Source organism: Daktulosphaira vitifoliae, unplaced genomic scaffold (assembly GCF_025091365.1).
Source record: "Daktulosphaira vitifoliae isolate Bord-2020 unplaced genomic scaffold, ASM2509136v1 Scaffold_4, whole genome shotgun sequence".
Lineage (NCBI taxonomy): Eukaryota > Metazoa > Arthropoda > Insecta > Hemiptera > Phylloxeridae > Daktulosphaira > Daktulosphaira vitifoliae.
The window spans coordinates 3876796-3890855 of NW_026099575.1; the positions used below are offsets into that span (position 1 = coordinate 3876796).

At 25.3% G+C, this 14060-nt stretch overlaps 2 protein-coding genes across 9 annotated transcripts in view; one reads left to right on the top strand and one right to left on the bottom strand.

Annotated features, from left to right (window-relative positions):
• Positions 1-1411: 1411 nt before the first annotated feature.
• LOC126905508 (dynamin-1-like protein) lies at positions 1412-9515 on the top strand. Its single transcript, XM_050685244.1, has 3 exons — positions 1412-1614; positions 5667-7120; positions 8814-9515. Exons 2-3 carry the CDS (start codon positions 5696-5698, stop codon positions 9456-9458), a joined length of 2070 nt encoding a protein of 689 aa, XP_050541201.1. The 5' UTR covers positions 1412-1614; positions 5667-5695; the 3' UTR covers positions 9459-9515.
• The window catches only part of LOC126905516 (uncharacterized), a 45682-nt gene continuing 34232 nt past the window's right edge, over positions 2611-14060 (bottom strand). For 4 of the 8 annotated variants that reach the window (XM_050685258.1, XM_050685257.1, XM_050685256.1 and 1 more), the window contains exons 2-5: positions 13809-13915; positions 13541-13729; positions 13190-13342; positions 10848-11347 (exon numbers count right to left, since the gene is read on the bottom strand). In XM_050685258.1, coding sequence (XP_050541215.1) covers positions 11162-11347; positions 13190-13342; positions 13541-13729; positions 13809-13874 — 594 coding nt within the window. In that variant the 5' untranslated portion in view covers positions 13875-13915 and the 3' untranslated portion in view covers positions 10848-11161. Of the gene's footprint in view, positions 2848-9652; positions 9807-10847; positions 11348-13189; positions 13343-13540; positions 13730-13808; positions 13916-14060 lie in introns of those variants that run through there. The other 4 variants (XM_050685260.1, XM_050685261.1, XM_050685262.1 and 1 more) reach the window with 4 other exon arrangements.

Consider the following 14060-nt stretch of genomic DNA (forward strand, 5'->3'; position numbering starts at 1 on the left):
CTGTACCTTAACGGGTCATCGCTGGCCTTATATAATTTATATCCCACTAGAAGGGCGGTTATCGGTTTCGTGACCAATAAATATAGACTCTTAACTAACAACGATAACAAACATTTACTTCTATTTAATAGTATATTTAAATATAACTTGACTGGATCTCTAGAGATGTTGTGGTATCCAAGTTAGGTGAGCGACAGCGGCGAGCGTACACAATCCGATTGTAATAAAATAAATCTAATAATTAAATTAATAGTAAAATGTAATATTGTTGGAATTAGGTTGTAGTAAAATAAAGTATAATCTGTAATAAAAAATGAGTACCCGCGAGCGTGGTAAAATGTCGACTGACTGTCGTTATATATTTATTTAATGAAGAAGAATATCATCGGTTTTGTTTACACCCTCGCGTGCCGCATATCTGTAGTAGGTCGTAGGGACGTTTGTGTTGATCAGGCACTAGTGTGGTATTGAAATGCTAATGTTGGTGAAGGACGAATAATGTGTACGTTACAAGTTACCAAGTTATAAATTTTACAAGCTAAGTTAACAAGTAAGATAGGGAAAAATTAAATTTTTTTTTAATTATCCCCGTACGCAGCGTGTAAAAATATGCATATTTTATAATTTTGAATTTAGCTTAACTGTTATTTTAACTAATTAACTTGAAAAAAGCTAAGTTATATCTTTGGAAAATTAAATTAGTTAAGTTAAAAAGTTTATTAGAAAAATGATTAACTAGCTAAGTTGAAAAGTTTAAGAAAATTAATTTTTTAACTGTTAATGTTCACCATTGTTACTATATATAGTAATTATTAGAAGAAAATTATATAGAACTACTTAATCAAAACGGGAAAATAACTAAATTGGGAGTCTTGGAACTTGTAAAAAACGTTCAATATGATTTTATTAGAAAACAAATACGTTAACACGTCGTCGGAGACGATTAGACCCCAACTAACTATTATAACAACTACTCCAGGGTGGACAATAGTAACCTGATAAAGGAAATCACAATAAACACTGATAATAAGATTACGATAACACCATTAATTAATTAAACCGTGTAATTAGAATGTTATTTTTCTAACTGGATTTTTTATAGTTGATGGTAACTATGGCTTGATAGTACGTCACTAAAAGATCGAAAAATGTTTTGGTAAATAAGGGAAATTATAGAATAAAAAAATATATAGTTTGCTTAATTATATCTGATAATGTCATCTATATCAAAAAAATACAAATAGCCAAGATAATTTATTTTTATCAACTTCCAAGTAAAATTTACAGTTATAATTATCCGTAAAATAAATGTTATTGATATCATTTTCTGATGACAGAAGAGTTTGTCAGTACCCCACTAAACCGCCATGTTACAACTCACTTCACATATTACCCACAGTCGCTTAGACAAAATATTTGAAGTGGTTGCACATTGCATCAGTCGGTAGATACATCGTGAACATCACATTTATCATTTTACTTAATTAGTTTTCTTTGACCAGTGTCTTATTTTCAATAGATTTCTCGAGAATATACTTTAGTCGGTGTTAAACACACGAAGAGATTCTTCTTGATTTGTTAAGTGGATTATCCAGTAATATAACACAAAAAACGGTAATTATACTTTACTTATTAAAAATTATGATTTGTGCAATTTTTTCTTATAATAATAATTATTATTATTTTCTAATGAGCGCTTGTATTCTAAGTGAGGATCTAGTAGTATCCTTTTAAAGCAGTGGTTCTCACTAAAACCAAAAAGGAAATACCAAAGAATAGTTTTGAAAATTCCCCATGATTAAATACTTGATTGAATTTAAAAACTCATATAATTATGATAAATACAACCACTAAATTAGTATTTCAGATGTTATGGGCAGACTAGTGTGTTTCACTGCTTTAAGGATATATCTATATTTTACATTAAATTTGCTATTGCATGACGATTTTTTTATTTTGAACTGGAACTCCTCAATAGAAGATTTTTATATCATTGACAGGAAGGTTGGCAAAATCCTCAACTATTTATTGTGGTAGCGTCTCTTAAAAATAAAATTACACTTTAGTAAAAGTATAATTTATACATTTTTTATAACTATTAGTTATAAAAAATACTACACCTATGGTTATTATTAGGTAAGGAAACAATATTTTTCGGGTGGGGTAGGATATGTATGATAGAACATGGATATAGGCAATAGGCCAACTTTTTGTTCCATCAAAATAAGGAGGTGATATTAGATAATATACTTATAAACATAACTAGTACAACCTGGTTCAAGGTTTGAAAATTAGTATTAGATCAGACGTTTTTTTTTTTAGAACTAATTCTATGAATCAATAAAATTGATATATCTACGATAATAATTAATTATAAATAGACTCTATTAAAGTCACCGACGTGCCCTATGATATTTATCACTGATTAGATGTTTGTAGTGTACATAATATGTATCATGTATAATATATAAAATTATTGTCTGATATTATGTTTTCATAAAGTTAATTATACATAATTTATACTGCATTCATACTTAATTATAATCGTTTTCACACGTTGTTTAATTGTGAAACAAAATATTGTACTATATTCGCATTCGTATAAGGTGAAAATATTTAAAATAACAAATTTAATAAAATGAGTAAAGTTAGTTGAAATGATGAATTGATAAAATTGAAATATTTATAAATTGAATTCAACAATAACACCTATAATGGTAACACTTGTTACTCCAACGCTCTAAGTGTGAAATTTCTATCATATTCTAGTTTCAACAAGCCATTTATTTCTGATTATTTAATATAAAACACTCGATTCGACCAATCATTGTTTGCTTAATAAACCAACTAAAAAAAAAAAAATTATATTATTATTAAGAATAATTTTTTCAATAAAATTAGAACTTCTTGCATTAAAGAAACAATTTAAACAAATATGAGTCTGTTTATATATATTTTAGCTTCGATGCAAAGCTGAGAAGGTATTAATTTTACCATGATGTGATTTTTTTTTTTTTTTTGTTATGTCTGTTGCCACTTTTTCTCAGCTCTCACTGGACCGATTTCTTTCAAAAATAGGTCAAAAGATCACAAATCGTATCTAGTTTAAGACATTATCCTTAAAAATTGAAAAAAATTCCCTCGTTCCTCTTAAATGGGGGAAACCTCCAAAAAAATTACAAATTTAAAAATCACTAATTTTCGAAATTCTTTCAATTTTTTTAATTAAAACTTCCATAACTTTTTGAAAAATCAACAAATCAACATATTTTTTTTTTATACTAAAACCTTAGATATTTCACTTTTATTTGATATAATTTTTTTGAAAATCTAACACTTAATCTGCTCGTTGGGGGGGACTTAAAATAGCAACTTTTTTACAAAAACTAACTTTTTCAACTTAATTTTTGAAAATGTTCCGGAAATACTGCGTCCTTTAAACATCTATCAAATTAAAGCTTATTTTATGTACTATAAAATGAAAAAAAAAAATTTGTCCCAACGACCTATCTTCTATGCGCAAATGGCTACCGTATTCAAAAATATGATATTTTTCTATTAAAATTCTAGGTTTTGTATTTTATTTTATTTTAAAATATCTTATTAGGAGAGTACATGGTGAAAATAGCTACCGTATTTAAAAATATGCTATTATTGATTTAAAATTCTTGGTTTTGTATTTTATTTTATCATAAACGAATTACACTGATATTCATAAATATTACATCAATCTAAATGACATAGTATAAAAAATTAATCATACTTAAATTTTTTTGTTCCTTTGAAGTCGAGAAAAATAACTTTAAAATTTGAACTACCTAAATTTCCATTTTTATTAAGTGACGAATGAGACGTATGGTTTTTGAGACGGTGACACTTGGGTCTTTCACGACTGTGGCACTGAATTTTTTTTTAATTCTTTTTGAGTTAAAAAAAATGTTTAACTCATTTGATTTTATCTCATTTAGATTCAATAACTTCAATAAATAACAAGGATTCCATTACTGTAGTCTCCTCTCATGAGAAGAAATTCATATTAATATTATTTTACTATGTGGTTTTTTTTTTGTAGCTATCATTTATTTTCTCATCTCTCATTTGACCTACTTTTTTGACAAATTTTTTTTTTTAAATTAAACACTATCTACAGATTTGCATCAAAGCGTTTTTTATGATAGTGATTTTAATCACTGTCAGATATCATCTATACTGGACCCAACTATGCCACGACCCCACTGTGCTGGGTTTTTTTATATTGTGCATGGTAACATCATTAAAATATTTATATTCTGTAACAACTGTATAATGCATGGGTTTTAATGAATACAATTAAATAAGTTAAGTAAAATTATATTTTATTTATTATTCAATACAATATTTTAGGGATTATTTGAAATTAATACTAACTCTTTTAATCTTCAAAAACAATATATATTATAATAATTAAATTTAAATAATTTGTAACAGTTTATAAATAAATAATTTATTATAATAAATATAATAATTAATAATATAATTTTATTATAATAATATAATTATTATAATTAATAATTAGGCTAAAATAATTATAATTTTTCGAAAATGGGCTAATAATAAATTTATATATCAAGAGTCCGGCGACGAAACGTCTGCGGTGTTCGGGTTTGGTTGCCAGAGGATATAAAATATAAAAATAAATATAGTTTAAAAAAACTGAAAAACACGATTTTAAAGTATATCGAACTAAAAAGCACTAAAAATATGCTTAAAACAATAATGAACGATAATTACAATGAAACAGTTACAAAATAAGATTTAATTATTTATATTCATGGAACACAAAATAATTAAACTCAATTAAAAAAAACAATCAGTAACATAAAAAAAAAATAATATAAAACTCAGCTGAACAGATGAAGTTATTGAAGTGATGAGTGGACTGTATGAGATCTTGTGGTAATGGTTTTGAACATCTGAGTTTGACGATTCAGAGTGTAGATCCAGGCATGTAATGGCAGATGAGAACAGAATAAGGCAATGAAGATATTTAGTGATGATTAGTCACCAGTGGCAAGCAATGGCACATGTAAACTTTGAGCACAAAGGTGCAATAAACAATAAACATTTTTTTTATAATATTTTCAGATTTACTCATGTTTTTTCTACTAATAACACTTAACATGATTTTTGATTTCGAATAAAGCAATAAATAATATTTTTTAAATCCCCAGGAAATTTTTTTATTGGCCTATTTTATTGGCCATGTGCGGGAATAGGACACCCCTAGGCCATCCCACTCTAGACGGTTCAATGAAGATGTATTCCATCTTTACAGATAAATAGGTCTGTGTAAAAACACCTTTTAACATTTAATATGCATCCAATCTTACTTTTTTATTTGTATTTTAAAACTTGCATTATTATGTAGTTGTATTATAAAAACCATACATTTTCAAATTTTTTTGTAAAAAGTTACTTCATATTTTTAGATAGTAAAACATTAAGGATATTCGTTTAATTTTTATCACAAAGTTTTATTCAGTAGACAAAATATTAAATGATTTTCGTTAAATTTACATCATTTATAAGGAACAGATTATATAAAATTATAGCAGTAGTGAACTGACACGCGGGAAAGCTGGAAAAGTTATTAATTAATTAAAATAATTTAAAAAAATAATTTTTAGGTAAATTGTAAAGTTGAATAATTGAAAAAATGGTTGACGAAATTAATGAAAACGAATATTTACATATGGATTCATTGATAAAGGTTATTAATAAGCTACAGGAGGTATTTTCTGTAATCGGTAAACATGAAATTAGTTTACCTCAAATCGTTGTGGTTGGAACTCAAAGTTCAGGAAAAAGTTCGGTCCTAGAAAGTTTGGTAGGGAGATCTTTTTTGCCACGCGGTACGGGAATTGTTACTCGAGCACCACTAGTGCTGCAAATGATTAAGTATTCTGAAGAAGATTTTAAAAATATGATTGAAAAAACAGAAATCGACAATATTAAACAATGGGCTATATTCAGCCATAGACCTGATGAAATATTTTACGATTTTGATAAAGTTCGAGAAGAGATCGAAACTAGAACAGATATATTGGCTGGTTCGTTTAAAGGAATAACTCATAAACAAATCATATTAAAAGTATACACAAATAAGTTTGACTTAACATTTGTCGACTTACCAGGATTAACCAAAGTTCCAGTCGGTGATCAACCCGAGGATATTGATGAACAAATACAAGAGCTTGTGCACTTCTACGTTAACCAAGAAAACACGATTATATTGGCAGTAGTAACGGCTAACACGGATCCATCGACTAGTGAAAGTTTAAAAATCGCTAGAAAAGTAGATCCAGAAGGGCACAGGACTATCGCTGTCGTAACTAAACTCGATTTAATTGACAAGGGTACGTTACAAGATACAGCGGATTTACTTTGCGGTCAAAAAATTCCTGTGAAGTTAGGTATCATCGGAGTTGTTAATAGGAGCCAAGCTGATATAAATGATAATAAATCGTTAAAATATGCTATTAAAGATGAAGAAAAATTTTTAAAAAAAAATTACCCTGAAATATGCCAATTCAATGGCAATAAAGCCTTAGCTAACCTTTTACAGCGGGTTTTAATGTCGCATATTAAGAAAACATATCCATTATTAAAAGAAAAATTGGAAGTAACTAAATTACGGCTAGAAAACGAATTAAAAGTTATTAAATCACCTGATAGTAAAGCATGCTTTGTTATTGAGTTAATAAAAGACGTCACCAAATCATTTGCAGATACAATAAATGGAAATAGAAAAGATGTAACAGACAAAGAAATAGTAGGCGGTGCGAAAATTGTTGATCTTATTAACAAAGAATACTTACATAAAATTGATAAGTTTAATCCTTTACAAGATTTAGATGAACAACAGATCGCAAATATTCTACTAAATTCATCAGGAACTCATAAATGTTCTATTATAAGTGAAAAAGCATTAAGAATATTAATTAGTCGACAGCTTAAACTATTAATAAAACCATCATTATATTGTGTGGACTTAGTACGTAGTGAGGTGTTCAACATATTCGAATCAATCAATGAACAAATTACGGAAAAAATCAAGAGATTCCCGAAACTTTACATAGATGTGAGTATGAAATTGATATTTTAAAATTTTTTATTAAATTTCATTTTTTTTATTAGAATCAAATGAGCATAGATTTAAAATGTAGTATCCAAGTAGTTTTATTTTTTTGTTTGTTTGAAGGATGCACAAATGAAAATTTTAAAAAAATGTAGAAAATTATCTGTAATATTTTCTTAATACACCAACAAATAACTTATTATAAGGGTGTTATTTCAATTTTTTGGGGTACGCGTATATATCGTAGTGGTCACTATATAGGGCGAATGGGGTGCAGGATTTCTTATCCATATTTTAGATGTTGGATTTGAATGATGGCTGAGGTCAAATGGATGATAACTTTATAACTGAGAATTTTTATTAGGCAAATGTATATTCTGGACAATTTTGAATCTAAGTATACTTATTAGGGAGTCCCTTACTTTGAAAATTTTGGAAATTCTTCGGGCTCACCCCCCAAATTTGTGTGTATACATATAAAAAGTGGTTATAAAAAATTTCAGTCCGATCAGATAAGTTTAACCCGTGCCGACTTGGGGTTGAAAATCGGCCAAATAGGGTACTTTTTTAGTTTTTAGAAATTAACTCGTAAATTAGCGCTCTCACAAAAAAAAAAATATTAAAACTAAATTGTAGATTTAATTGTTTTGTATAAATTAAATTCTTACAGTTTTTCTTATAAATTATACTTACTTCTCAATATTATTGTATAAATAAAAAAAAAATTACAACATAAAATACAAAATGTTAAATTCAAAATAATTCATAAATTATAACAAAAATATACATTAAAAACTATGTTTTAATGTTTCTTTGTTGCAATTAGGATATAATTTTCTATGCTCTTGGACACAGCGTAAAAGTAACTCCTTATATCAACCCCAAGTCGGTACGGGTTAAACTTATCTGATCGGACTGAAATTTTTTATAACCACTTTTTATATGTATACACACAAATTTGGGGGGTGAGCCCGAAGAATTTCCAAAATTTTCAAAGTAAGGTACACACCCTAAGACTTATATATATATATTACACTTAAATATTTCAGAGGTCACCCCAGGCTTGACGGGGCTATGGCAGAAGAATTTTTTTTATCATTTATTAGTACATTCAAATTTCTGAAGATTAATTATTATTTAAACTTATTATATTTTTTTTTGTAATTGATATTATTGAAAATAGATATAGCGATTGTCGTTAAGTAGTTTTTAATTTTGAAAATAATTTTGCTTTAAATACTAAATGCATATTATCCTAAATTTATTTTTATTTTAAAAGTTTTTACTATATAATAAAACAATTGATTAGATGATAACTTCACCTAAATAAGAAATTTTCGATCGAAATGTTAGTAAGTGTTTAAGGCTGAGAATAGTAATATTATTTTCAAAATATGTATACACGATTTTGTTTCAGTAATCCTTTTGGCTTTTTGTGTTAAATATTTTTTAGCTTCAAATTAATTATTTAAATATATTTTTAATTATAAATAATATCACAAGTGATGAATTCTTATTACATTTTTACTATAATCAAACATTTCTATTATACAATTATCTCTTAGAAGCTATACTAATAACAATAATCTTTCTATTAATTATAATTAACCTGAAGTCTAATTATGTATAGTCATATAAATATGAATTAATATGATCTTATATTGCTACAATTATTTTAACAAAACTTTTCTTATAGATACAAAACAAGCTGAATGAAATGCTTGATGATAGAGTGGATGAAATCAAATGTTTTATTGAAAGTATGATAGAAACTTATCAATTTTCCATTAACATAACAAACCCGGATTTCCTGTCGGAGTTGTTAAAATCATCAGATATTTTGGAAGTCGCTTCAACGACAAATTTTACTAAAGATCCTGAAATATTTTATGAGAATAATCATGCTGACAGTCAATATATAAAACAACCTGTATCATACAAAGATAACAAATTAATAATCAAGCATTCAGACAAGCATAAAAAACAATTGCTTACACAAATTTTTTCTGGTGTAAATGAGCTAGATGATAACATGAAAACGTCAAAGCAAGTTAAATTTAATAGTGAAGTGATAAAATATTACTTTTTATTTGTAAAAAAAATTGTTGCGGATTTCGTACCCAAACGTATACAACATAAGATGGTCGATTTTATAGTTGAAGAATTTGAAAATTACTTAATAAAAAATTTATTTGAACCATGTATGGAAGAACAAAAGTTTAATGAAATATTAGAAGAAGATCCAAACGTGACTAAATTAAGAATAAAGTCAAAAACAACATTAAAAGCTATAAATAAAGCTTTGATCACAATGGGTGAAGTTCAATACTTTACTATTTAACTTTTAAATTTTTATCATAACTTATAATTACTAAGTAATGATTTTATATTTGTGGCATTTAAATTTTTTTCAAATTATTATTATAATAAGATTAGTTTGCAATAATAGCTATATTACAAAATAAAATTAATGAAAGTTACAGTTTATTTTACTTTTGTTAAACATTTTTTATTACCTGGTTTATAATTATTTGTCATCTCCAATAATATTCTCACAACTATTTTATTTTTTAAATAGTTTTATTATTACTGTTTAACTTGATATATTTTAATACTACAGTAATTCAGATTAAAAATTCAACTCAAATTTTTCATTCTTAACAGCTAGACTAGTTCTATAACACTAGTCCTGTAACATTATATATAAAAATTTAGTTAAAAAAAATTGTTGGGAATATTCTTTTGCATAAATAATTATGATGGGCAATTTTTATAATTAAGGTGAAATAAAATTATTAGAATTAAGTATAACACTTAATTATACAAAAAATAAACAAGGTTAGAGATAGTGAATAATTGTAAATATAATGCAAAAATAGAGTTTAATAGTTTAAACTTAAAAGATTTATTTCTGATAGTAATTAAAATTACTATTACAAAAATTCTTAGTGTGATTGTGCACGAAGATAATTTTTATATTTTCGTAGAAGATGGACTTATATTTAAAAAATGAGTCTAAGTTCTGCATTATACAGAGGTAGTCAAATGATAAGGAGATTTGAGAGATAATCTCCTTTATAAACATGAACTTTGTAAAATATATAAATGTGATGAAAATTCAAAACATTTTGGAATTATACAATATTTTAATCAAAAAAGATTGAGCATAATTAACATTAAAATTTTGGGAAATACATTTAAAATGTTCATATAAAATGTAGTGAGTACGTATATCAACGGCGTATCTATTCTAAATATAAACGATAAATTTAATAAGACACTTTAATTTATGTGTGTCTAAAAGTCAGCACTTTTCTAAAAGTTAAAACAAATAAAATGAGCCCTTGGGTTTGAAATAGCACAATTACATGAGTAATTTTACATTTTTTGACATAAGAAATCGGTTAAATTTTTAAGACAAATCATTGGGGTAATTTGATTTTTTATACTTAATTATATTGAATAAGCTTTAGTTTAATTTATATAAATTTTTGAGACATGGTTGAAACATTAAATTATAAGTTATATGCTGTGGTTGTAATTTTAGAAATTTTTCTGTGCGATACATTTCAAAATCTACTATTCAAGCAAATTTTCAAATTAGATAATTATCTAAAGTATTAGTTATAAAAATTTCGTTTAAAGTCTAAATTAGACGATTTCAATATTATTATTTTGGATATTTTCCTTAATAATAAATTATGAACATTTTTTATTTTTTTGTGGGTTAAGCCTTCAACAAGATATAAATTGGAATTCTTCAACGTATTATTCTGAAATAATACTTCACAAGGAAACAAAAGTTAATAGTGACAGAAAGAAAAACAGTAAAATTAATAGCTTTTTCAGCTTCATATAGATATTAATCAGTAATTATTTATCGACTTGTACTTTCGTTCTAAATTTTTTTGTTTATTTTCTACCAAAAAATCATATTAACAACTCCAATATTCTTACAAGTAAGACGAATAGTTTAACGAATTTTGGTAAAATAAAATAATATACCTATACTTAAATGTATTATTTATTAAATAAACACATAAGCTAATTTTTTCTGCTTCTAAATGTTAAAAAATAAGCACTTGCTTGAGCCATAATAAACTCAACTTTGTTTTTTTCGTAAGTCCATAGTTTTACTTTAAATGAGTATTCCCACCATCTTTCTGTTGGAGCGAAAAACATTGAGTAAACATGGGAGGCAATTGACATATTTTTCACTATATATTCTCCCTATAAACGTTTAAAACTATTTAAAATAGTTGTAATTATTATATAATTGTATATAGTACAATATTTTTTATTAAAATTATTCCAATTAAAAAAAGCGCAATTCTTACAACTTTTAAAATTACATTTTTTGAAATATCTTTGAAAATGTAATAGGTAGTTTATTTCTTTTAAATATTAATTCCATGTAAAAAAAGACAAAAATAATTTTCTACTATACCTTTCTATGCCTTAAATTTATCAAATTTTTATTTTTAAATGGACTCAATCACCCTTTTTTTCTTTAAATAATGTTTTATTTTATTCGATTATCAGTAAAATAAAATTATTCTAATTTGGGGGCTAATAGAAAAAAATCTAGCTTAATTTTAAAGGATCGCAACGTATCATATCGTATATGGATAAACGTTAATTATGTATAAATAATATTTATACAATGAGCTATACAAAAACCCAGAACAGGGGGGTCGTGGCAAAGTGGTGACGTGGCATAGTTAGATCAAATATAATGATATCTGACAGTGATTAAAATTACTATTAAAAAAAATGCTTCGATGGATATCTTTAGATAGTGTTTAATTTTAAAAAATTGTTGGATTATTCCAAAAGCTACATGATTTGCTATTTCCTTATTAATATCCTGATTAAGATAAAGTATGTCGAATGAAAAGGGATATAAATATTATTTCTCATAAAAAAATTGTGTTAATCCGTACACTTTTCAATAAGTTATAGCATTATAAAGTCAAAAATTTTAAAAATAAAATCGAGAATTTTCACATAAAAATAGCATTTGATAACCATTTTCATCGTGAAGACCAAATAAAGTCCGAAATTTTTATTTCCATAATAAAGTACATTATATTAGCTTTAATTTATGGTATATTAAATATGTATATTTAACTTTCAAAAGTTAAATATAAAAGTAATTTTTTTGTGAAAAAGTTGTCATTTTAAATCCCCCCTGTGGGCAGGTAAATGGTCAGATTAATAAAAAAAATAACCAAATGATAGGTAAAGACATCAAGCATCTATAAAAAAAAATTATATTGATTTGTTCATTTATGAAAAAGTTATGGCAGTTTTAAGTAAAAAAATTGAAAGAATTTCGAAAATAGGCGATTTTTAAATTTGTAATTTTTTTGGAGGTTTCCCCCATTTAAGGGGAACGAGGGAATTTTTTTCAATTTTTAAGGGTAATGTCTTCGACTAGATACGATTTGTGATCTTTTGACGTATCGTTGAATGAAATCGGTTCGATGAGAGCTGAGAAAAAGTGGTAACAGACAAAAAAAAAAAAAAGAACATCACAGTAAAACCAATACCTTTTCAGCTTCGCAACAAAGCTAAAATAGCATAAGTTTTAGTTTTTAATTTTATGTAAAAATTTTAAATCTCAACTAAAAAAAAACGTGTAAAAAGTATATTTTTTTTAAAACATTATGAAATATGTTATATGAAAGTATCATTTGATACATATTTCTAAGTAAAATTAAATAGGTGGAGAATTGGCAGAAATAATATGCTATGTAGCAGTTCGTAAATTTTTTTCTAATTATATGAATATAATTAAATGGCTTCATAACACGTTATTCCATAAAAAAAAAATGATATTCTAACAAATGAATCATTTTACTTTTTTGCATTTAATTTTTTTGAGGAATAACGTTCTATGAAGTCATCTAATTATATTTATAAAATTTGAAATTTTTTTATGAATTTAAATATAAATGTTATTTTAGCTGACCTTACAACTATTAAAAAACATTTTTTCGGAAAATAAAATGAAATAAGAAAATTAAATTATTTAACTACTTTAAAAATACAATGGGGAGAAAAATTTACCTGAAATGGACATTTAACATCTTGACTTAAATAATCTATCTTTACAAAAAATAATATCGCTTCTATTTTATCACAAATATTATTTAATTCTATTGTTCTTAAGTTAGCACAATCAATAAAGTTTTCTTTGCACTTTGTTATTTCTATAATAACCTAAAAAATAAATAATTTACTGTTTATTAAATAATTTATATAATACATAATTGTAAAACATTAATTAAAAAAAAAAACTTAATAAAACTTATTTTTCGTTAATAGTAAGTATATTTAAGGTTAAAAAAAGAGATTCACTATTAGAAAAATAATTTTCAACTTGAAATTATATTAAACCATGGGAATTCTTTTTTTTACTTGATGCGGTTGAATAATTACGCCATTTAAAATCTGACCGTAAATATCCATGTATTGCACACCATTATTATATTGATGATAATCAAATGAAAATGTCTTAATTGTATTTTTGTTGTAAGTATAGTTGGCTGACATTATACGCATTTCATGTTTGATTGGATTGATCTTTGGCATTATAAATGGCAATTTCTATAGTTTTAAAAATATTTTTATTAATTTTAATATAAAATATTAATTTAAAAATTATTATTATAATATTGATACCTACTTGATCAGATAAAATTAGAGTCATCATACTTATCAAAACGTAAATATAAATTATTGTATAGATCATAGTTGATTTGGTAACTTGATGATGAAATATAAATTGTCAATCTAATAAAACACAAATTATCATAAAGTTTAATATTAAACTTTAGACAGTTAAATTTTAATCAAATTAAGCTACAGCACTAGTAAAATGTTTACAAATATTGTTAACAAAACACAAAATATTTGTTCAAAAAATCAGGTGATGAAA